At 46.2% G+C, this 24,805-nt stretch overlaps 3 protein-coding genes across 3 annotated transcripts; 2 read left to right on the top strand and 1 right to left on the bottom strand.

Moving 5' to 3' along the window:
* The first annotated feature begins 29 nt into the window (after positions 1-29).
* Positions 30-6,398, top strand: COIL (coilin). The gene is made up of 7 exons (XM_033076723.2): positions 30-280; positions 1,214-2,372; positions 2,687-2,773; positions 3,318-3,365; positions 4,020-4,095; positions 4,836-4,924; positions 5,407-6,398. Exons 1-7 carry the CDS (start codon positions 30-32, stop codon positions 5,485-5,487), a joined length of 1,791 nt encoding a protein of 596 aa, XP_032932614.1. The 3' UTR covers positions 5,488-6,398.
* A 3,322-nt stretch (positions 6,399-9,720) lies between these two features.
* On the top strand, positions 9,721-19,069 carry TRIM25 (tripartite motif containing 25). The gene is made up of 9 exons (XM_033076529.1): positions 9,721-10,428; positions 11,422-11,517; positions 11,878-12,111; positions 12,558-12,714; positions 13,313-13,390; positions 13,757-13,822; positions 14,376-14,402; positions 14,703-14,810; positions 15,487-19,069. The coding sequence occupies exons 1-9, from the start codon at positions 9,808-9,810 to the stop codon at positions 16,017-16,019; spliced, it is 1,920 nt and encodes a 639-aa protein (XP_032932420.1). The 5' UTR covers positions 9,721-9,807; the 3' UTR covers positions 16,020-19,069.
* Positions 19,070-20,456: 1,387 nt separating this feature from the next.
* Positions 20,457-24,756, bottom strand: LOC117005166 (meteorin-like protein). The gene is made up of 3 exons (XM_033076531.2): positions 24,330-24,756; positions 23,957-24,016; positions 20,457-21,591 (listed from the first exon to the last, which is right to left on the bottom strand). Exons 1-3 carry the CDS (start codon positions 24,661-24,663, stop codon positions 21,275-21,277), a joined length of 711 nt encoding a protein of 236 aa, XP_032932422.1. The 5' UTR covers positions 24,664-24,756; the 3' UTR covers positions 20,457-21,274.
* Positions 24,757-24,805: the final 49 nt, after the last annotated feature.

Below are 24,805 nucleotides of genomic sequence, written 5' to 3'. Positions count from 1 at the left end.
CCTCTTCCTCCTCCTCCTCCTCCTCCTCCATGATGGCGGGCAGCGGCGGCCCGCTGCGGCTGCGGCTGGTGTTCGACCACCCTCCGCCGGCCAGCCCGGGCTGCGCGCTGTGCTGGCTGCTGCTGGAGCCGGGCCAGGCGCGGCTCGTCACGGACCTGCTCAGCCTCATCCGCCACCGCTTCGGCTTCAGCCGCCGCGCCCGCCTCAGCCTCTTCCTCGAGGGGGCGCTGCTGCCGCCCGCCGAGAGCGCGCGCCTGGTGCGGGACAACGACTCGCTGAGGTACGGACAGGGACAGGGGGACAGGGACTGAGGGAGAGGGACAGAGGGACAGAGATAGGGGGACAGGGACAGAGGGACAGGGGGACAGGGACAGGGACAGAGGGACAGAGATAGGGGGACAGGGACAGAGGGATTGAGGGACAGAGGTAGAGGGACGGGGACAGGGACAGAGGGACAGGGACACAGGGACAGAGGAACACAGGGACTGGAACAGGGAGAAGGGGACAGGGGGATAGGGACAGAGATAGGGGGACAGGGGGACAGGGGGATAGGGACAGGGGGACAGGGATAGAGGGACAGGGCCACAGGGACAGAGGGACAGGGGGACAGAGGGACAGGGATAGAGGGACAGGGACAGGGGGACAGGGACACAGGGACAGAGGAACACAGGGACTGGGACAGGGAGAGGGGGACAGGGACAGAGGGACAGGGACAGAGGGACAGGGACAGGGATAGAGGGACAGGGGGACAGGGACAGGGACACAGCGATAGGGGAACAGGGACAGAGGGACAGGAACATGCACAGGGACAGAGGGACCGGGGGATAGGGACCGGGACAGGGACACAGGGATCGGGACTGAGGGACAGGGATCGGGACTGAGGGACAGGGACACAGGGACTGAGGGACAGGGACACAGGGACAGGGACAGAGAGACAGGGACAGGGACAGAGAGACAGGGACACAGGGACCGGGACAGCGGGATCAGGGCATCAGGAAGTGTCAGCGGATCGCGGGCAGCCCCACGCACTGCCCCATCCATGTCTGCCCGGTGGTACCAAGCCATGGGACACGGGCAGCGCAGGAACTGATGCTCAGGAAGAGCTGGAGCATCTTCACTTCAGGGGAACTTGCCTGAGCTGCTCACATGTAGGGAAAAATGTTCATTATGCTGAATGATGAATTTTGGTTTGTTGTTGTTTTTTTTTTAACAGAGTAAAATTGGAAGAGATAGTTGCCGATGATTATGAAGATGTAGATGATGACTTTATTTACACAACAAAAGAAGATAAAAAAAGGCACAGACACAAGCAGGATGAGGAAGAATTCTCTAGGAATGAAGGGAAGCATAAAAGGAAAAAGAAAAAGGAGAAGCATAACCTCGAGTATTCCTCTTGTAGGGAAGAGACATCTGTAGATACTTGGGAGTCTCAGAAAAGGTACACAAAAAGAAAAAGAAAAGAAGAAGTTGGGGGAAGAAATAGTCTCACAGAAGGTAAGGAAGAGAGTTCTACTTCCCATTTTAAAAAGATGAAAAAAACAGAGAGGGAGAAGCAGTTGGCAACAAAAAAGAAGGATGAAAAGCAGACAAAGGTTGCTGCAGCAAAGATCGCTTTAGAACGGGCAAATGAGAGCTTCTCTCTAAATTCTGGTAAAAATAGCACCAAAGAGTCCAGGAAAAACAGGGTGGGAGCTTCAGATTCCTCCAGCACATCGTCTGACAGTGACAGCAGTGAATTAAATGTGAAGGAAAGTAAATCTTCCCATAAGACTGTAGTGGTGACACTTCCCAAAGACAAATCCCAAGCTGCTTCAGATTCTGATGTGAAAACTAACAAAGTGGCTGTAAAGTCTAATACTGTAAAGACTAAGACTGCAATTAGTAAAAATGCTAAAAAACCCCAGTCTTCCAGTTCAGATTCTGACTCGAGTTCAGAGGATGAGAAGGTGACACCAGCACAAGACAGCACTGCAAAGGAAAAACCAGTGCCAAACCATGTGGTGGCTGTAAAAGCCAGCACCAAGGCTCCCAAAACAAAGAGCTCCTCTTCAGACTCTGATAGTTCAGACTCAGACACACTTGTCATTAAAAAGCCTGCAGCAGGTGCTGGACTGGGTAATTCCATAGTAAGGAACTGCACTAAACAGTTGCCAGCCAGTGCCCAAGGATCGTTTGCCAGCCCTGGCCGTGGAAGGGGGCGTGGAACCAGAGAGGATAACTTCTGGAGAGGACCTAGGGGCCATGGGTTTCGTGGGATGATGAGGGGCCATGGGAGAGGAGCAAACCCTGGCTTCTTCTATAACTACAGCAGTGAAGGCCAGAAACAGAGGCAGTTAAATGAAGCTGCGACAAACACTTCTGTCCTAGTCCAGGTGAGTGACTGACACAGGCATAGGTCACCTTTTTCTGGCAGCTTGAACTGTACAGAGAACCTGTAGGATGAGAGTAATTCATAACAGCAGAAATCGATTACTGGGATAAAGGTTGATCTTTTATTTACTGTAATTCCATTTGTCAGCCTGAGGACGTGTTTGTGAAGCAACAATAAGGTGATTGTATTATTTATCTAAAACAGAGCAAATATCTTACTGTTTTCAGAGCTTGTTGCAATCCATACAGCATGAGCATTGTCTTCTGTTTTCATTGACACAGTAATTAAATCAGTGGGTTACTCTTTGTTTCACAGAATCCTGTGGAGATTCCCAAGAGAGACTATAGTGCATTACCTCTTCTAGCTGCTCCACCCCAAGTGGGAGAAAGAATTGCCTTTAAGGTAAAGAACTCTGGAAATACTGAATGTTAGTAGGTTAAAATTGTTTCATTTGGGCCACTCTTAAGTTTTTGACCTAATAGTTTCTCTAAAAAATACACTTGTTGTAAAGCCTGGCTTTGATTTTTATTAACATTTGGAGCATATACTGAAGTGCATTTCTTTAGACTTTCTGTTTTTGTATAATAGAAGAAATGCTGTCTCTGCTGTCTTTGAATGTAATTTTCCATGTAAATGTTATTGCAAATCTTACCATACAAATAATTACACTGCACTGCAAAATAAAAAAGTAAATGCAAATGAAATCCCTGCAGTTGAGGAGACTGGGATGCATCTCCCTGATCTCCTCACAGCCTGACCTGAACGTAAATCCTTTGGAGCAGCAAGTCCTGGAAGTCTGCCTGGGACAATGATTGGCATTGGGTTCTAGGAACAGCAGACTTGGCTCTAGCACTTTTCTCTTGCTGAAGAAACTGTGTCTGGATGTAAGTGGAATCATCAAAGATTGGGAAAAGTTAAAATTTTTTACTTGTATTTCATTCAACAGCGCCTGGAACTAACTGAAAATTACAGTCCTGAAGTTTCAGACTATAAGGTACTGGTTTTCTTTCCTCCCTTCCTTCACTCACTATGATAGGTGAGGTATGGTTTAAATATTTTGATGTTGTGCAGTGTTTTTCCTTGCATCCAGTTGACTTCACAGGCTATTCCTGGTGCAGCAGTAAAAATCAAAACTCCAGAAGCCGAAACGAATTGAAAATTTGAAAGGTGGTGTTACTAAAAAACAAAACAACAGCAACAACAAAAAAAACCACCAAACAAACAAAAAACCCCACCAACTACAAGGATTATTAATAACCATTAATATTTTAGAGATGACAAAAAATCCAGACCCTCAAGTAGAAAATGTAGCTGGTATTTGAGTCTACTGCTGTTTGAAGTCAGGGCAAGTTCTTATAACTGGTGCAAGTAAAATTTTGTTGCTAGTTCAAATAACTTGGTTTCTGGGTACGTACTGATTTAAACTGCAGAGCTGGTGACAATAACTTTGGTTTACTGATGCCAGTAGTTACAGATTGCTGAGCATTAATTCTTTGCAAATTTTATACATGAGGGCTGGAAAATTTCATCACCAAATATACTTCTTTTCCTCTAGCAACAATCAAGTAGCACACTGGTTGTAAATATGGAATAGTTATCCAGTGCTGAAGTGTGTCTTACCTGATTCTTTTCTTGTTGCTTTGTGAAGGAGGCAAAAATAATCAGTTGGAATGCTGAAAAAAAGCAGATTGAACTTGAGATCCTTTCAACATCAGCAGGACAATGTACGTACCTGGGGACATCAAGGGTTTGTTGTCATGTGCTGCCACCTGGAGAACCAAAAGTCCAAGGAACACTTAATTTTTGAGGAGTATTCCAAATTGCCTTGGGTTCATTCTCTACACACCCCAGTTGCCTTGGGTTCATTCTCAACACACCCCTCCCCTCATTCCCTCCCCAAAAAGTCTGTTTAAATTGAGAAGTTCTAACCCTTGCTAGTTGAACTGAAAGATGCTCATGGGTTTTTACAAAATCATTTTTTTCAGTCAGTTTGAGTGGTCAGTAACTCAAGTCTACTGTGGTTTCATTTTCTGAAGGAAATTATTTTCTGGAACTGCAGAGAAAGTGTGAGGTCAATAATGGTATGTCTTCAGTGGGTGTGGAAGTGGGTCCCTGCAATGACAAGGTGCAGTTCCTGAGACCTGAAATGATGAATGTTTCTCAAACTGTGTGTCCTCCAGTTGCCATTTAAGCCAGAATTAAAAATTGTCATATGAGCATTTTCCTCAAATTACAGCAACATATTGTTGACTTTCTCATGTGAGCAGTCAGATAATTACCTTAATTTTATGTGCAGTATTCAGTTTTACCTCAAGATTTTTTTGTTACAATTACAAACCCAGACACTGAGCTCAAAAAAAAACCCCAAAACACCAAAACCAAACTGGTTTTGATCAATGTTTGTAGTAGAGATCTAAAGTTTCTTTGGTTTGTAGCTTGTTGAGGTGTTTGTTTTGTTTTCCAGTTGCTAAGGAGCCAGGGAAGTTTGACCTGGTGTACCAGTCTGCAGATGGAGAGGAGCTGATCGAGTATGCGGTGCCTCAGGACACCAAGGTACGTGGGGCTGCCCTGCAGAGCTGGCACCTGCCCTGCTGCCTGCCTCTGGTCACCTCAGGGACATTCCCTCTGTAATCATGCATCTGTTTTGAATCAATGGAAGCAAAAATAACTGTTCCTTTCTGGCAAGAATGTGCATGTTTACATCATCATAATCTGTTCTTGCATGTTACTCAATTAACTGGGGTCACAGCCACTCATCAAACCTCTTGTTTTGGTTAAAAAACAACATCATGTCTTACAGAGATCATTTCTTACCAGCTTTTCATTTCATCACTGTTGTTCTCACCTGCACCTTTCCTTACCCAGGACATCAGGCAGGCTGAGGTTCATCAGTAGGATCAGTGGCACACAGGAGGAGCTGTGCTCTTGGTTCAGTGGTGCCGTTGTTCAGGTCCAGGCAAAAGCATAACAACACAGAAATTGCATCTGCTGCTGTTGCTGGCACCTGCTAAGGGCTGCCTGTGGTTTGTTTTCAGATAACTGAAAGCTGGGATGCGCTGATAGAGCCAAGACTGATCGTGGAGCCTCCAGTTAATGGATCCAGCGTTGAAAATTGAACATCTAGGATGTGAAAAAATGTGAACAATTGTGCAGATTTGTTCTGTGAAATGCTGCCTTCTGGTTCTGAAAGTGGCAGGTGCACTGGTGGATGTTACTGTCTTAAAAAGAAGTAGGCCCAAAGAAAAACACCTTTTTTCCCCTTAGGCTATGTTTTTATGTAATACATGAAGACTTTGTTTATTGTAGGCAGTCTAATATTTATGTCCTACTGTAGCAAGCTGCAGAATTTGAATGGTTTAATTAAAATATAAAACACAACCCTGTACTGTGAGTAACTGTTTAAATGTCTGGGTTAGGCTGGAGCTGTATAACTGCCAGAGGTCACTTTTATTTAAAAATTAATTGTAAGTATTGTTGATGTGCAAAACTTGTCCTCTGCTGCTGCCAAGCATCATACTGCAGTTCTTAGAGTTCATCTGAACATGTTCAGAAAACCCTGTGGATTTTGAGCTTCTGTAATTTTGAGGCAGATAAATAGCACTGGTAACTGTCAACTTGGCTTAGAACCAGTGGAATTTAACATGAACCCCTGGCACAATTGTGTCCCACTGTTTTAATCTATGTAGGCTGTGACAGCATTCATAGTTTGTTTTAGAGCAAACCCTCTTGCCCTCTTGCTGCCTTTCTTCTTCCCTTTCCAGCAGCAGAATGGGTCAGCAGGCAAGGCCCTGCACTCACAGCTCTAATAATTATTGGCATTGAGGTAGCACCTTGTACCTCTGGAGCCTTGGCAAGTCTTAACTTTCAGATAATCCCTGTCTAGGTAGTTGACTCCTGCAGAGAAGACATGGAAAAAACCAAACCCTAGATACAAACAAACACCGGAAAATTTGTACATTGTGGTTTAGCTGTCATGTACTCTGACCTAGTGCATGAATCCATTAAAGTACTGTGCATTTTTGCGTCAGCCCTATTAAAATGTCTTGTTTGTGAAGGAATCATTTTTATACAAGCAAAATGAATTTGTGCATTGTGGTTCTCTTTAGATGCCATTATTTCAAGCTAGGATTTGTTTTTCTTAGAGAAAAGTTCAGTTAGATTTGTGTGGCTGTTCCTGCAAACTGGATGAAAAGAAGATGTCAGACATGAGCACAGTCATGCTCAGACTGTGGGGATTAATGGAAAGATTGTTTTTTCTAAGGAAAATCATTATTTGTTAATTCTTAGGAAGTTGCAAAAGCTAAATGCAAGTGTTTCACAGCTCCTCTTGTTCCGTACCTACTGTGGTTTGGGCATGAATTAAACGGATGCAGAGTCACTCTGGCTGTGCCAAACAGGTGATGCTGGAAAACAAATACACCCCTGAGAGAGGGTGTATTGAAGATAAAATCCTGAGTTTTATTCACCCATTGTTACCAAGTTTGTGTGAAGCTAACTGCTTCACTGCTCAGTTCAAATCAGACCAAGGGCAGGCAGGCAAGGGAGCTGCCAAGAGCCCTCCCTTGTCCCATCCCTCCATTTCTGAGGAGTCTGGGATGGGACAATGTGCATGTGAATCCCACAAGGAGGTGGTGAAAGGCTGAACAAACCCTCACTGCTGCCTTTCTGTCCCTGGGGCTTTCCTGTCTCTTGCCAGGGCCTTTGCTGGGGGCAGGAATGTGAGCTGCAGTTTATCCCACTGTGCTTCCAAAGCCCTGCTTGGGCTCTGCAGGGCACTCTGAAAGTGCAGTGTCTGGGCAAAGGGTTAGATTTAGTTCAGAATCACAGGAAGTTCTCAAGTATTTGCAAGCAAAAGAGAGCAATGACTTCAGTAGCTATTTAAATGGTAGCAGTAATTTTTTTATGTTAAAACTTTATTGTCTCTTAAGACAACAGGAGTGGTTTGGCTTCCTCCAAACCAGAATTTCAAGCCCTTTTTGACAACGAGGAACTTAAATTGCTCATCTGAACCCTAAGCATCCTGTGCTATGGTCCAGAAGCAAAAGCTATAATTGTGAGGGTGTGTATTTGCCCTTTCTATTTGCATACCTTTGTCTGTATCAGTTGATACTACATGAGTGCCACAGAAAATACAGTGCAGGTGCTGAGTCTCTGAGAGATGACAGAGGCTTAGTCCAGATGAGCCCAGAGTGTTTGTTCACCTATGGAAAAACAAAAAATGCAAACATTAAGAGCTGCTCTTTGGTCCCATCTCATGCACAGCACAGCTGTTTCAGAACGTTCCTTTGCAGTGACTGTCAGCCCCCCCCCGTCAGGTGTTTGCATTTCCTCTGGCAGCAGTTTCAAAGTCCTGATCAGCACATGCCAACCTCGCTGTGAACCTGTGGCACCATGCCCATCTCCTAGAAACTCCTCCACCCTCCAGCATATGACAGAGCTGATCTCTGAACTTTTGCTCCTGTCACAGCCCTGCAGCTCCACATGCCTCCCTTGTCCTTTATACACCTGTACCTGTTCCTGAGCACTGACTCAGGGCCCTGTGACACACAACCCCTTAGCTTTTCCTGAAGGAGTGCTTCAAGGCACTGCAGGGAAAACTGATGTAGGTACAAGTCCAGGTTATCTGTGCAACAGAGAGTTACACTGATTCTCCAGATTTAATTTAATTGTCCGAAAGAACTGGCTAGAGGCTGATTTCAATTGTAACAGACCAGGCACCATCACTTCTTATGAGTGCTTTATACAATGAACATCATCATGAGCCAGCAGTGTGCCCTGGTGGCCAAGAAGGTCATTGGCCCCTGGCCTGGATCAGGAACAGTGTGGCCAGCAGAAGCAGGGAGGTCATTCTGACCCTGGACTCAGCACTGGGGAGGCCACACCTTGAGTGCTGTGTCCAGGTCTGGCCCCTCAGTTTAGAGAGGATCTTGAGATGTTTGAGCACATCCAGAGGAGGCTGGGGAGGGGCCTGGAACACAAACCTGTGATGGGCTTGGAACACAAACCTGTGAGGGTCTGGAACACAAACCCTGTGAGGGGCTGGGAACACAAACCCTGTGAGGGTCTGGAACACAGACCTGTGAGGAATGGCTGAAGGAGCTGGGGATGTTTATCCTGGAGAAAAAAAGACTCAGGGATGACCTCATCACTCTTTACAGCTCCCTGAAAGGTGGCTGTAGCCTGGTGGGGTTGGTCTCCTCTCAGGCAACAACTGATAGAACGAGAGGACACAATCCTAAACTGCACCAAGATAAATTTAGGTCAGATGTTAATGAGGAGGTGTTAGGTTAGGTCATAGGTTGGACTAGATGATCTTAAAGGTCTTTTCCCAACCCAGTTCTTTCTGTGATTCTGTGTAACTACTGAACATTCTAGAAAGTCCCCAAGGACTAACACCAACAAGATTGCCTGCTAATACTCCTAAATTACATTAAAGGGAACCTCAGGAGTTCTCCACACAAGTTGTTTTCCCACTGGACAGGAGTTGAGAGCACATTTTGCTGCAGCCCACCACAGTCTGTTTTAATTACTGGGGGGGTCACAGATTTGATACTGAGCAGGGGTCGTGATGGTTCGTTCGACCACAGGGTTCAAAAGACAACAGCAAGAGACTAAGGTTTTGTTCAGCAACAAGCAGCAAAGCTTGGGGGCAAACAATGCAGTTTTGGGGTAATAGTGAGAGAGAGAGAGAGAGAGATAAAAAGATGATGAAGTAGAGAGGGAGAGAAGGGACACAGAGAGAGAGAGAATAGGGGGGAATAGCTACCAACAGATGGGATGTCCTCGGATCATCCGTCGATGTCTTCCATGCGTGGGGATAAAGAAGTCTCAAAGGTCTCTTCTGAGAGTGATAATTTTATAGTCCATTTCAAGGCGAGGGGCTGCTGGCCAAAAGGTGGGGAGATTTATGGACTATTGTGTGTGAGGCCTGTTGCTCAGGTGTAGAAAGTACGGTTCCTTCAGCCTGCACCTGCCCGAACGCAGCGCAGCGTGACAGTGCAGCACACACCTGACACAGTCCATTGGCACCAGGCCCAGCATCTCCTGCCCAGAGTGAGTGGTGGGGTCTCAGGGTCTCAGTTTCTGACGATGATTGTAAGGCAGAATCAGGCAATCTTCAGACCCACCCTTACACCGTGCCCGCCCCGGGGATCCCATCCCTGCCCTGGGGGTCCCGTCCCTGCCCAGGGGTCCCGTTCCTGCCCCGGAGGTCCCGTCCCTGCCCCAGGGGTCCTGTTCCCCAGGTCAGAGCCCCGAGCATCCCGGCGCTGCCCGGCCCCCGACATGGGCGGGCGCCGCAGGGTTCGTCCCCCGGCCGCCGCCCCTCCCGTCGGGGCGGGGATGGAACACGTCGTTTTCCGGAAAGCCCTGCTCACAGTTTCGTTTCTCCGAGCCCGGGTTTGTTTCTGGCTCTTGGGGCTGCTGCGGACGGAGCGATGGCAGCGCTGGAGTCGGAGCCGAGCCTGTCGGGGCTGGAAGAGGAGCTCACCTGCTCCATCTGCCTCTGCCTCTTCAGCAGCCCCGTGACGGTGCCCTGCGGGCACAACTTCTGCGCCGCCTGCCTGGAGCTCACCTGGGCCGGCCTCTCGAGGGGTTTCAGCTGCCCGCAGTGCCGGGCCACCTTCGAGGGCCGCCCGCAGCTGCAGAAGAACACGGTGCTGTGCCGGGTGGTGGAGCAGCTCCAGGGCCGCGCTGGGGCCAAGGGCGAGGAGCAGGAGGAGGAGAACGGGGCTGTGGAGACAGCGGGGGGGTGCTGGGCGCAGGAGCCCCCCGTGTCCTGCGACAGCTGCCGGGAGGCTCCGGCCGTGCAGACCTGCCTGACCTGCACCGCGTCCTTCTGCGCCGAGCACCTGCGGCCGCACCGCGACAGCCCCGCCTTCCGCGACCACCAGCTCTGCCCGCCCCTGCGCGACCTGCAGCAGCGAAAGTGCCCCCAGCACAACAGGCTCTTCGAGTTCTTCTGCAGCAACCACGGCGCCTGCATCTGCTCCCTCTGCCTGCTCGGGCACAAGCTGTGCCCCACCATCCCCTTGGAGCAGGCAAAAGCCGCTGCCCAGGTGAGAAGCCGGGGGTGGCCGGTGGCCCCCGGGGCTGGAACAGCCTCTCAAGGGCACCCCGGAGTGGCCCTTGGCTCCCTTGGGGAGCCGCTCTGGAGTGCGGGGTGGAGGCCAGAGCGAGATACCGGCTGTAAACCTCGTGTCAGGCATTGACAAAACTCTTATCTGCCCTCAAAAATGTACACAGGCACATCCTCGGGGTCATTCCTTGCTTTTCCCTGCTCTCTCCCGGATGTTGCTCGGGGCAGGGCTTGGGAAGGCGCTGTCGGGCAGCTGATTGCCGGTTCCTGGGCTGGGCTCACCACTGAGGCTTCCCACGCTCTGTGGCATCACCCCGACCCTCTTTGCCATTCTGCTCCCTGCCAGTGCTTGTCACAGCCCGAGGGGCTAACATTCCTCTGCTGATGTTCTGAAGAAGAATTATAAAGGTGTCCTAGGGTCTCAAGTATATAGATGAAAGCCAGAAGGGTAGAAAAGAAGGAAACCTGGCCTTTATATTTTCCAGCACAGCTAAAAATCTGTGTGGATGAATAAAGTATCCTGAAACGTTTAGGTGGCCAAACTCCTGCTGTTCAGTGAGAATGGACACGCTTAGCTGCAGAACTTAACCCTAATTGAGCTTAGCAGAATCTTGAATGAAAGGAGCAGGTAAATCACATCTGAATGAGAAAGTCCTCAAAAGGAGAGGGGTGAACAGTAGATTCAACTTTGTGCCTGAAATCCAGAGTGAGAGCTAATGTAACATTTATTCTCAGCATGAGAACTGCTGTGCAGAAAGCACCGGGTCCTTTGTGAAGAGAGTGTCAGCAGTGACATCTTGCTCTTGGGAGAGGTGGGGAGGGTCTGGGTGCCACAAGTGTGCAGGACTTTTACACCTTCTAAGGTTCAAGGGAAGGTAGGTTTTAAGCTGAGGGTACTTAAAAGTATATTTAAAACTGAGAGCAGACATGACAACTGCCTCTCTGAAATACTTTCTGGTCTCTCCTGTTGCAGACGCTGCTGAAGAAAAAACTGGTGGAGCTGCATAACCACAGTGAAAAAACTGCCCGGGCAATGAACACGGTGAAAACAAACCAGAGCCAATCTGCTGTAAGTGGGTGACTCTTCAGAGGGCTCTCAGGCTGCACCCTTGTCACAATGGCTGTGGCACTGAGGCTGCATTGGCAGCAGGAGGTGTTACTAGGAGGGAACAGAAAGGAGGAGTTCTGGCAGGGCCAGGCAGCTCTGTGGGAGATGGGAGTGAACCAGGCACTGCAAGGTTTTACAGCCTCACGAGAGGGTGACACAGAGAATGGCTCCATTCCTTGTGAGTGAAGGAGTTTTCTTTCCAAGCCACATAGAAATCCACAGCTCTTCTTTTGCTTGTTTGTTCCTCAGAGTTTTTCGAGACTATTTTGTTTACAAACTGTTCTTTTGAAACCACTGCCTATCTGCTCTTGTCTGCTCCAGGAGACAGCTTCAAGAAAGAAGGAATTGATCAGAAATGAGTTTTCAGAAATAAAAGCTCTAATTGAAGAAAGAGAAAACGAGATCATGAAAGCAATTACAGAGGAAGAAAAGAGAGTTTGGAATAAGTTTGATTATATTTACAGTGTTTTGGGAAATAAGAAGAATGAAATTCACTCTCTCAAAGATCAAATTGAGATGGCACTGACTGAAAGTGATGATGTTCTGTTTTTGAAGGTAATGTGTCACTTAAATGTGAATCCAGTTCTTCATTCTAGAATGCAGAATGACAAAAACCTGCTGTGATCTTCCTGCTCTCCAGAGTCAAATGGAAATGCAGTGGTGTGCAAGACCCTGCTATCAAAGGGTGTACTGAAAAGTTCCCAAATATCAGTGGAAGAATGCTGAAGGGGTGTGTGGTACAAGCAGAGGGGTCACTGGGCAGGTGTCACCTCTGTGAGGTGTGGCAGCTCTGTGCTGTGCCCTCTCTGGTCACTGCTTCAGGTACCAGTGGGATTTAAGGCACCTGAGCTGCTGCTGGAATTTTGCCATGAGCTGTGTCTGACTGTAGCCTTTGTTCCCTGGAGTTTGAGATGAATGCACAAACTCCACCCCATTTAAAATAAGTTGGTTGTATTTTTCTCTGTGTGCTACACAAGGTGATCTCTCATTTGTTGTTTCAGAGAGCAGCAGCACTGCAAAAAACATCAATAAAAGAGGCTTTCGTTCCTGTAGTTGAAATGGACCAAAGTGTGATGCATTCCACTTACCAGGCTGCCATTATCCTCAAAGATGTAGTGAAAATTTCAGTGATTCAGAGTAGGGAGAAAAAAGACGACGGTACTGTATCACTGGGGAAATTGGCATTTTCTATTTTTGCTTTGAGCTGAAATGAGGGATCTTTCCAATCCAAATATTTTTTTTTTAAAGTACAAAAAATACAATTGATTAATATAAATTGTGTCTTCCAATCTCTGCAGAGCTCCATTTCCGCACAAAAACATTACAGTCTGGGCTAAATTGGGAGACAAAATGTGCCAGTGTTTCTTCCCTGTTATCTATACTTGGATAAGCTGATTGGTATCATGATATTACACACTTCTGCACAGCCCAGCCTTTCTTCCTTAGAGTAATTTATGGTGTTACTATGTAGCAGGGTTGGGTGTGGATTTGAGGGGGGATTTGAAAGGCTTTAGAATGGCAGGACTCCACTTACCCAGCTGTAAAGGTGCTGCTTGTGTAAGTGTGGTGGAACAAAGTTCTGCTTTCTGGGTTAAGCCAAATTGTCTTTTGGACCAGGGCATGGGTGTGCAGTTCCCATCTCTGCCAAATATCACCTCAGTTCTTCATAGCTGAAAAATAAGATGGAAAAATATCCTCACTAATGCATGACTGTTCCTGGCCATACAAACCATAATGTAAATTATCATCATTGCAGCCAAACTTGGGAAATTTAAGGCCCCTCCAGCAGCTCATCTAAACAAACCCTCTGTTGGAAAAAAGCCCCCTGGACCACGTAAGTACTGCAAAACATCATCCTGTGCTAACTATGGCTTTACTGCTAAATGGGAGTTGAAGCAGTTACCCAAGAGCTGTTTGCTGTGGTGGTGATGCAGTGATGACCTGCAGTGAGCACCTTGGCACAGGCAAGGGAGGGTGCTTGGGGATATTTGGGGATGGATGCCTTGTGAACTGCACAGGTGCAGGGGTGCATGAGCCTGTAGTGGTGTCAGTAAAGCAAAGCAGAGCCTCCCCACCCTCTGGTTGTTGCAGGTTTTTTTAATTTGTGCCAATTACCTTATTGTTTGTTTTATAGATTTGTGTGTATTGAGTTCTGCTTAGGACCTGTTCATGTTCTGTTTTTTTTCTTCCTCCCTCACAGATCAGACCCACAAAGAGAAAACCATTCCCCCAGCTCAAAGCCCTTCACAGGGGGAGACAGATACCAGTAAGTGGTGATTAAAGGAGCCTTACTCAAACATTTTTCTGCTTCCAGTCTAGGGCTGGGTGATGGTCTTTGTGGCAGGTTATACTGGGCCTTTCAGTACAGTTCTGTCCAGATACCAGAATTAATGGGCACTGTAGCCTGTTTGGATGGTCTTCCATGTTTTCTTCTTGAAGTAAATGCAGGTATTAAGAAACAGCTGTTACTTCCAGGGAGCTCTTGACACATGGTCCAAGTGCTGGGGAAGCAGGACTGGAATGGAGCTGCAGCTCCTGTTGCTGCCCTAAAATGAAAGGAATAGTGTTCCTCATGGGAACAGGAGTATTCCAGGCTTATGACCCTGTGAAATAGGAAGCAAATGGAAGGTTGTGCTTGATGTGCAGCTTTCCAAGATGAGGGTGTTTGTACATGGCTTCAGCCTGCTGGACTGTCTGCTCTTCTCTGCTGCAGTTTCAGAAGAGCCATGGTGATGGTGTTACAGCTGATGTAATCTTACCAGTGGCTTTTGCCTCCCAGTAGAACTCACAGTTCACTTTTTTTCTTTCTCCCCCTCCAGAAGAGAAAAAGAAAGCTGCTAAAGTTGGTGAGTCCAAACTTTCATCATGCCTATCCTAATTTTCATTGACTGCTCTTAAAATGACAAGATGGTCATTGTTGTTAGTGTATTGAGCAAAACTGTGAGAGCAATCAAACACTGAGGGGAGTTGTTCAGAGAGTGGGATTTTCAAAACTTGACATGACAGTGAACAGCTAATATTGAAGTTAACCCTGCATGGAGCAGAAAGTTAAACCAGATCAGCTCCAGCCTGTGTCTGTGACAGGGTGTTAAACATGTGAGGTCTCTTCCCAACTGGCCAAACTCTCTTTTCTTCTGTTGACACAGCACCAACCATTACACCTGCTCCTGCTGCTGCTGCTGCTGCTGCTGCTGGTGCTTCTAAAGAGCTCATTGACAGCTTCCTGAAGAAACCCAGAGAGGAGCTCTTGCAGTGTAAGACACCCAACATTACACTCCTTAAAGATGAACTTTACTCTTGCTGTACTGGTGTTATGTGTTCTCTGTAGTTACCTTGACAAAAATTCTTCTGAGGGGGTTTCATTAGCTTAATAAGTTGTTATAAATGAAGGAAGTTTCTGGAGAAAAAGGGGGCAGGGGGTTTCTAAGTGGTTCTTTTGCCAAATGAATCAAATTAATCTTCAGCGTCGATGTATCTTTATGAAGATAAATGAATTTTTTTAAGTAATGACTTTGGTTTTCCCCAAAAGACAGCATTGGGGTAACCTAGAAACACAGTGTAATGCACTGGATTGTTTTTAAATGTAATGCAGGCTTTAATGTAGCCCATGATGGCTTGTTAAGATGCTATACAGCATGGCATACCCTTTGCTGCCAGATCAGCAATTGCCATTTACCAGGGTGTGTTTGGGTGATAAAGGGATCCTGTGGGGCTGCAGGAAGGAAGAAAACTCTCCCTCCATTTGCCTGCTGTGTAACCTAGAGTTAAACCCAGTTAAACCCAGCAGCTTTTACTGTGGCCCTAAGAACTGCACTGAGGAGGAGTGCAAATGAACATGGCAACAAGTGCTGAGGATAAACAGGATAAACAAACAGGATAAATAACCGTGCTTTGTTCTTCAGTACCTTCAAGTGATTGGTGTCATTGCAGACGCTGCCAACATCACTCTGGATTACAACACAGCTCACAACACCCTGGTTCTGTCCGACAACTACACCAGGATATCCATCTCCGACTCCTTCCCGGGTCACAAGCAGCACCCCCAGCGCTTCACCGACTACCGCCAGGTGCTGGGCTTCCAGTGCTTCAAGAGAGGCATCCACTACTGGGAGGTGCAGCTGCAGCAGAGCAGCTTCTGCGCCGTGGGGGTGTGCTACGGCAGCATGGAGCGGCGCGGCGCCGACAGCCGCCTGGGCAGGAACAGCAAGTCCTGGTGCATCGAGTGGCTCAACTCCAGAATATCATCCTGGCACAACGACGTGGAAAAGTGCCTGCCCAACACCAAGGCTACCAAGATTGGGGTGCTGCTCCACTGTGAGGGGGGCTTTGTGATCTTCATGGCGGTGGGGGAGAAGAATAACTTGATCTATAAGTTCAAAGCCCAGTTCACTGAAGCCTTGTACCCAGCCTTCTGGCTGTTTTCCAGTGATGCTGCTCTCTCCCTCTGTCACATGAAAGAGTAAGGTCTTGTATCTCAGTTTAGTTCATTTACAACACAGGTTATCTGTCTCAAAGATTGATTGTTTGATATGAAAATTATAATCTCTTTTAAGCAGTCTAGGAAATCTGCCAGTGCTTTGGTCTGAATTGCTAAAGCCATTAGGTAGTGATTTAGCAAAATGTTGGTGATAGTAAAAACTACAATGGTTTGAAAAGGTCGTGATTGCCCTACAATCAAAGTTATGGTGCAAATCCTTATTAAATGTCTTCAGTGGTCCCTGTGGCTTCTTTGGTTTCCTGTAAAGGAGCAACAGAATTCATGTGTTCCACGGGTAACAGTAACCCCTTTGAGAAAAACAGGAGAATTCCTTGACAAATTCAGGCTGTGAGGGATGTCTCACTGTTGCCCTTTTGCCCGTGCACAGACTGTTGTCCATACAGGTGTTCTCAGTGTGACTCCACCAGAAGCTACAGAAAGAGCTGTTGAAATCCCTAAGTTCAGGTCTTGGCTCTGAATTATAAAAGCCAATATGAAAAATCTCATCAGAATGGAACTGCAGAGACTTCTAGAATTGATGGGAAGGAAATGGTATTAGAATCACCAGGAAACAAATGACATCAGCCCAGACACTGGGAATACACCAGAGAGTTGTCAGGAAGATATCCTGCAGAGCAGTGGTGTGCATCCTGTGATGAAGATTGTGGGATGAAGCATTCTGTGTCACCTTCTGACCTACAACATGCTTCACATCTTCACACTGAAGGCTCTTCAGTGCTGGGTTTTTATTGTGTGTGCTGAGGAGTTCAGGGATGCATTGCTGGTCTCAGGGTCTCCTGTCATAAAGCTTCTCCTCTTTATGAGGTGGGATATTCTCTGCTGGTGTATCTTTTGTTGTTCAGGTGGTAGAAACTGGATTTCTTGCGTATTTGTGGGACTCCAGTTTGAGGAGTCTCAAGACAGAGTGCAAGTACCTGGAAAATGCTGGTTCCTCTCTGCATGAAGGCTGTGGGCTGACAGGGTGAGTCTTTTGACATACAGAGAATTAGCACAAAGGAGGATATACATCCATTCCTCCTGGGATGGATTTTTAATTCTCCTGGTGTTCTTTGGGTTGTGGTATGTCTTCAGAAGTTCTCACCACATACAGAGAAATCTGTACTTGTTACTTAGGTTAAAACAATCTGTAGGCAATCAAGGTATTTGGATCTCAGTTACTGGACCTTTACCTTGTTGGTGCCTCTGGATTTACTGTGCCAGCTCTTATTTCTTGTAGCCCATGGGAAGCTCACATGAGAACCTTCCTGGACTTGGATTTGTAAAACTCCCTTACAGGACTTGGTGAAATAGAACACAAAGCCACTGCTGCCAGTTTGGCAGGGAATTGTTAGAAGGCTTGAAAGAACCTCTGTGACTACATTCTACATTAGCCAAAGTGCTTTGGAGAGAGGTTTCAGGAATTCAGGCTTGGCAGCTCTGTTTTTATTTGGTTTGTAAACTCTTAGTACTTTGTCAAGGATAGCACAAGTCTCATTTCTTCCAATTTTTTGGTCAGAATGGGATATGGAATTGATGGTGGATCTGAAAGTGCCATGGCTGTCTTTGGAGCAGTTCTGCTCTCTCAAGAGTCTCTGCTTTCCAAAGCACAGTCAGCACTAAAATTCCCAACCTGAGCAGAATGCTGCAAAAGGTGCTGAAGGAGGATGTGTCCTGCTGGGAGCCAGCAAGGGATGACAAACTGGGTTTTCTGCTCTTCCTGTTTTTCAGCAGTGAAAGATAAGAGCAGTTCCCTCTGATAAATCCTTTTGCTGGTGCCACAGGGCTGCAGATCCACTGAGCAGGGTGCTGAAGGAGTGCTCTGTCCCTTGGCTGTGGCAGAAATGTGCTCCAGCAGTCTGTGCAGTGGAGAAGTCCCCATCCTCTGTTCCTTGCTTCTTAACTTTAAAGAGGTGTCAGCACTGACCTCTGAGTCTGTGGGCTTCTGTGGCCATAGTCTAGAGGGACACCCAGACAAAGTGAAGAGCAGCTGTTACTCTGCCTCGTTGGACAAAGTGTGATTCCTGACATTGGACACTGGTGTAGGAGCAAGCATGTGGAACACATGAGGTGCCCTGCATTACCAGGCAGTGAAACAAACCTTCTGCTGGGCTCCTGAACCTCTGCTCTGCTTCCTTTTGTGCTATGAATGACTACAAGTCATAGAGGGAAGCTCTGTTAATTTGGAATTCACAGAATTACAGAGTATCCTGAGTTGGAAGGGACTCACAAGGATCACTGAGTCCAGCTTTTAAGTGAATGACCTGTATGGAGATGGAAATGGTGACCTTGGCATTACCAGGACCAATCTCTGGGCTTCTGAGGAAAACTGTTTTGGCTAGCTTCAGGTACCCTGCATATATTGGAGACTAGTGTCATATAACTATTATAACTAGAAATAAATGCTAGTGTGTTTAGGAAAAATTCTAGTTACTGCATGATAAATGATCATTTTGAAACCTTTTCAACACAACTGAAGTGGTTTTACTTGGGCAGTACTTCTCAGAGATGCACTGGTTTTAAACAAGACATAGATGGGAGCATATATTTTAATTGCAATTCTCTTTTTAGCATTAAAAAGAAAGCAGCTTAGTCTACAAAAAAAAAAATTCTGGTGTTAATGCTATGAGGATGTGCATTGATTTGCATTTTAACATACAAGTGAGAGCAAATTAAAAAAACAGTTGCTGAATGAAAATAAATGAATGTTTAATCTTTTCTTCAATTGAAGACATCGATAAAACAGTATATTTAGGAAAAGAAATGCTTATGGGGTTATAAACCTGTTGCTTATGCTGATATATCAACCCTGTTCAGTCTGTGTGAGGTGTGTTATTGTTTGTAGCTGTGCCAGCCACACACAAGCAGGGCCTCCACCATGGATTTTGTGCCTCCACCATGGATTCTGTGCCTCCACCATGGATTCTCTGCCTCCACCATGGATTCTGTGCCACCTGGTCCATGTGCCTGTGACACTCTAGGAGCTGGTTAGTGAATGGTGATGGCTTGAATTCAATAAAAACTCACAGTAAACCCTAACTCTGAATGTTCTGTTCTCTGCTCAGGGTCAAAGCAGGGAGTGAGGCAGAAGTGAAGACACAACAGGGTACAGAGATGCTTTTAGTGCATCACTCACTGGGTTTGGGAGGGCTGGGGAAGGGGCAGGCAGAGCTGTGGTGTTCTCTGGACTGGTCCTAAACTGCCTCCTTCCCCTGAGCCACACACCCATTAATGCTGCATCCTCACTGAGCATGAGATCATCTTACCCAGTAAACAAAACTGGAGACCTTTTGGGTAAGCAAAATCATGCTCAGCACCTGCAGGAAGATGGACAATTAAAAATACAGTGTGGGATTGCTTCAGAAAGCCTTAGGTGAGATCCAGCATCTGCCAGTGAGTTACACCTGGAAGCAGCAATAGGTGATGGTTCCTGAGAGCACACAGTGAAATTGCAACTTGTGTGGCCAGTGGAAAACAACTCAGCAGGGAGCTGCTCTGGGGCCTCAACAGATCTCAAAATCAGCTCAAACAAACCATCCATGAAACAAGTTAAACATTTCCATCTGAAGTTCTCCAAAGTGAGTTGGGCTGAGGAAGGTTTTGGGGGAGAAACTATCTGAAAAGTTTGCAAACTCACACACTGTTGCTTGAGCAGTGTGATAGGTACTACAAAAACTAAATCCTCATCTTCACTACTTGTCCCATAATGTCCCTGGGATTAGGAGGTCAGTTGGGTCTGCCAGACCTTTGCCTCAGTTTCTAAAGATAGACAAAGTGTTATTTTAAGCCTGTGTAAACTTGACTGTGACTACAGCCAGAGGCTTGAGCAGGTACTGAGGCCCCAGGGAAATCAGCATGATCATATTTATACAAAGTGTTTTCGTCCTTGCTAATGACATCTCTTGATTTAGTTTTTCTTTTCAGCAAAAAGAACAACTGCCTTAGACTCCACATTATACTCTCTGTAAATATAAATAAAAAACTTTATCAAGATATTCCCTATTTTAGTAAAATTGTATTTGGTTAGTGTTTAACAGACTGTATTTCTGTACCCAGTCCTCTGACTGCCTCCCATTTCTTCCCCCATTCCTAATTCCCTCCCAATTAAGTGGCTGCTACTTCTCAAATAATCAATGTCAGTAAAAAACATGTCACAGTGTGGTCATTGTATGACTCCTATTCAAAGCTCATTTCATTTAGACTTTCATTGGCAGCTATTTTGTCCCATAAAAAAGTTCAAGACAGCAATTTGTGAATCTTGCTCAGCCAAGTAGAACTGTGGAAAAGAGGAGTCATTCCAAAAGTCAATTAATTGTGGCCTGTCAGAGTTCTCCTCATTCAGTTTTCTCCAGGCCCTGTCATGGGCTCACATCTGTCAGCCCTGTGTTGCCCAGGCTGCACTCAGATGCCATTACATGGGAAATAATGGGTTTATTCACACCATTTATTGGGCTCTGTGTGGTAGACACATTTGTATATCATTTTACGGTGTAGCAATTCCATTTACATAAAATACAGGGAATTATGTCAGGCTGGCTAAAGCACTAAGGGAGGGTGGGAGGAGCCACCCATCAAATAATAAAAGCTGATTGAAAAGAGGCAGATAATTTAGGTGAAAATACCATTATAAGCAATTCTTGATCCTAAATTAGCTCAACAGAACTTCAAGGAGGTGACCTAGTTGTGTTTTGTCTGTGCTTGTATTAAACTCCTTAATGTTTTTCAATATCAGAAAAGAGCATGTGCTTTCCACAGCATCTATGTCCCATTTTAAAAATCAGGTAGCTCTTGTGAAGAAGAGGATTTTTTTGCTTTAGAGGTAGTTTTTCTTCCCAGGTTAGAGAGAGTTTTCACATTTGCCTGTAAAGGAAGAGAAATCAAACAGAGACTGGGGAGGAGAGAAAAATATCTAGAAAAAAAGCATGTAAAATTTTCACAGAGCAAGAGATGTTAGACAGACTTCTCTAGTACTGAGCACAGGCTGCTTTCTAACCTTCCCCAAAAGATAGTCTTTCCAAAATCCAGATTATTTTGTGAGGCAAAGAAAATGTGAAGAAAGAGAAATTAATGTGAGTTCAAATTCCGAGTTCACAGGGCTCACAGAGCCATTATCTTCAGGAAATCCTCCAGGTCCCAGTTTGGGTGGAATTGTTAACTTCAGTCCTTGGTTTTAACTCTTCTCCAAATTCAGTATCCAAAGACTGGGCTGGAATTTTTCAAGTCTCAGCAACAGCGTCTCTCATGTCAGTTGAGCTCAAACTCGCAGGGGTTGGCTCCCCTTTCTCTGGCAGCCTGGTAAACCAACATGAAATCCTTAAACCGAGGGGCACAGCCCAGCCAGGCTTCCCCAAAGTGTTCATTGCCAGTGAAGAGGAAATCTCCCCCTCCCTTCTTCACCTTGCACTGCAGGAGGGTTCGGATGGGGCCTCGCCACTCCCCACCCCGCTCCTCCTGCTGGAAAATTCGGTTTTTCTGCCTGTAGACCTTCTGGACACTGACATCCACCTGGGACATGTGGTTCTCTGAGTCGTGGGAGACATTTCGGATGGATCCTTTCACCACTAGATGTGAAGAAGACAGGAGGTGGTTATGGAGCAGCAGCAGAACAGCAGGCACCACGAGCTCATGGAATGAAATAACTGCAGAGCAGCTTTGCTGTGCAGTTTTTACACCTGCACAGGGACACTGCTGAGCTTACATTGCATCCTTTGCACAGGGGATCCCCACACAAGCTGTGCTACATCCTTGGGATTGTGCTTTGTGACTACTCACACCAGCTACACCAGAGGAAAAAGCTTGATAATGCAATGTAGTAGAAGATAAAAAAAACTCATGACAAGAGGTCAGCTCAGGGATTAATTTTTTTCAATCTGTGTTCCAAGACAATGACCATCACAGCAACCTCCTTCCTGACTCCAGGGGACTCTGGAGATTTTCCTTTCACAGCACTAACAAGAGGTTGATCCAAGAAGAATCAGAATATGATTTGGTCAGAAAAAAAAATGAGAGCTTGTCAAATGTTTTTCATTTAAAGATTTAGTGGTTTTTTCTCTCTCAAAAGATGATGTCATCCATCCACCAAAAGAAACTTTGGGAGATGATGAACAACACTCAGAACTCTTAAAGTGACTTTATTTGAAGCCTTATTTAAAAATCACTTTGCATAATGTACCTTCTTCTTCCAGAAGGATCCTAGCTGGATGGAAAGCATAAGGAGCCACTGTCTCTGTTTGAAAGCATTCTTTGCATCCATCATATGGAGAATGAAGAATCCCATCTGACAGGTGTTTGTTGTCCTGAAGGCACCTTTATCATTGTCACTGCCCCCATTTTTCACACCAATCAATTATTCTTCTACTAATTAAATTAATTTCCATCCCACATCCACAGAAGGCTCAGAAATATTCACCATTTGAGAGAGAGCTGTTCAGCAAGTGAGAGGTTAAACAACCACCCTCCTGCCACAAAACTCCTTCACTTTATACAGAAAACTCAACAGCCCAAGATGCAGAAAAACCTTATCTCACAACCTTCCAAGAACTTCCTCATTTATTTAGCTTTCCAAGGGAATCCAGAATTTTGTGTAACAGATGTCTCTGCTCTCTGTCTCCCTCTCTGTGTGATCATTTTTAATCAGATGCACTCAAGTCTATAGACAAGCTGTAATGCACTTGTTCCTGTGCTCCAAGTTGCTCTGCACTGCTCGGGGTGCAGTGACTGCAGACCCCCGTGCTGAGGATAATCACAAACCCCCATTCACTCCTGTGTCATTTACACTTTCATTAGCAGCTATTTTCTCTAATCAAAAAAGCTGATGATAGCGATTTGTGAGCGCAGGGCAGGGAAGTCAGGCCATAAATAGAGTCAGTTCAAAGGGCTGTTTCTTCTGCTCTGCTGCTGCTGTGAGTGTGAGTGCCCCCTTTGTGTGCCTGGGCCCCCACATCTGTCAGTCTCTGGTGGGGACATTGGCACCTTCCTCCAGGACAAACAACAGGCTGGAGAGCACCAATTAATTTAGAAAAAGAATAAAAATTACCAGCTGTGGAGCACTCTTAAGGAAGCATGCTCTGCACTGGTTTTGTATTTGCACCTGATGATGGTGTCTGATTTTATCAGCATTAAAGTATGGCGAGCCCTGGTAGGACAGCAGTGATTTGGTGGGGTTTTTAAATGTTGAATTTGGAGTTTGTAGTTTTATTTCTTTATTTAGGTACATTTACAGTGATGGAATTGTGGCTATGTGGAGAGGCAGCTCTACAGCTTTAGCTGTTTGAGCTAATCGAAGATGTACAAATGTGCATGTGGAAAAATGTGGGAATAAAATTAACAAATCATAATTGAAAGAAAAAATTCTATTGTATTATTAAGAAAAATGGAAAAAATATTTTAATGTATTATCAGATAACTATTTCTTATTATTTCTTTTGTTATGGACTAATAACTACGCTATTCCCTCATAAGGGATGAAACCTAACTAGGAAGGAAAGTTTAAATCACATGAAATCTTTATCTAAGTTGAAAACAACTCACTGCCTCTACAGAAAAAAAATAAATGGGGAGTGTGCAAACTGTGAGGGCAGAAGGGATATTCGTAGTTGGGGTAAAAAAATACTGACAAAAGGAATAAAAATGACCACACCAAGCATGTTCAACCTGAGTGTACATCTACACACCTGTTGAGCCAGCAGCACACCTGTGAGATTACTCACAGTTCAGTTTTAGTTCATCACCTTTCTGCCTGCAGGAAATGAGGACCTTGGCAGCAAAGCTTCTCCATTCTAGGTTTCACCTTGCCCCCCCATTCAGATTCTTTTCCAGTTTCTTTCCCAGCTCAGAGAGCACAGTCATGCTATTATTCAAAGAAAAAAACCCAGCAAATAAATCCAAATAATCAATATAAATTAAAGGCAGAACGACTCCCCTTACCAAAATCACTGCTGCAAATGGCCATAAGGAGTTCCATGTTGTCACAAGGACGGCACATAGCTGGAAAAAACAGAGCAGTTACTTATATGACTATAGTACACCCCATTGCAAAAGGACTGGTGGATTCAGAGGGGAAATGGGGCAGAACTACCAGCCTGAAGAACATCATGATCAGATGCAAACCAAAATTCTTGTTACGCAAATACCACCACAGCAAAGGAAGAACACAGAGGATGTTCTCAGCGAGGGCACTGCCGGGCAGAAGGGCCCCATTTGCAATGCCAAAGCAGCCTCTGTCACCAGGGATGCACCAGCTCAATGGGGGTCAGCTGCCACCTTAGATCTGCCCCAAAAGTGGAGCCCCTGCTCTCACCTTCAACCAGGGCCATCTTTTTGAAGTCGGGCCCAGTGGCGCTCTGGTTGCTCAGCAGCTTGTACTGGAAGCTGGCGGTGCGGCGGCTGATGTCCCTCTGCGGGCTGGCCTGCAGGAACAGGGCCACTCCTTGTGGGCTCTGCGAGCTGAAGCAGGACACGTGCTGGGGCCGAGCCCCCTCGGCCTCGCTCAGCACCAGGTGCAGCTGCCCAGCGCGCTCCACGTAGATGCTGGCGCCCTGGAAGTCGCTGGCGGGTTTGATGCAGACCGTGCTGTGCTGGGCGCTGGCCACGTTGGGCTCCAGGAGCACTCGCAGGGCTCGTGCTGGGTACATCCACTCCAGGGAGCCCTCGGTGCAGCGCAGGTGCACCTGCTCCACGGCACGGGAACGGGGCTCCCAGCTCAAACCACTGCCAAAAAACACCAGGGATCTGTCAGAGACGGGGAGAGAAGAGAAGAGAAGAGAAGAGAAGAGA

Source organism: Catharus ustulatus, chromosome 20, assembly GCF_009819885.2.
Source record: "Catharus ustulatus isolate bCatUst1 chromosome 20, bCatUst1.pri.v2, whole genome shotgun sequence".
Classification (NCBI taxonomy): Eukaryota; Metazoa; Chordata; class Aves; order Passeriformes; family Turdidae; genus Catharus; species Catharus ustulatus.
Note: the sequence above shows the minus strand (reverse complement) of the source record. Positions and strands in the feature narration are given on the sequence as shown.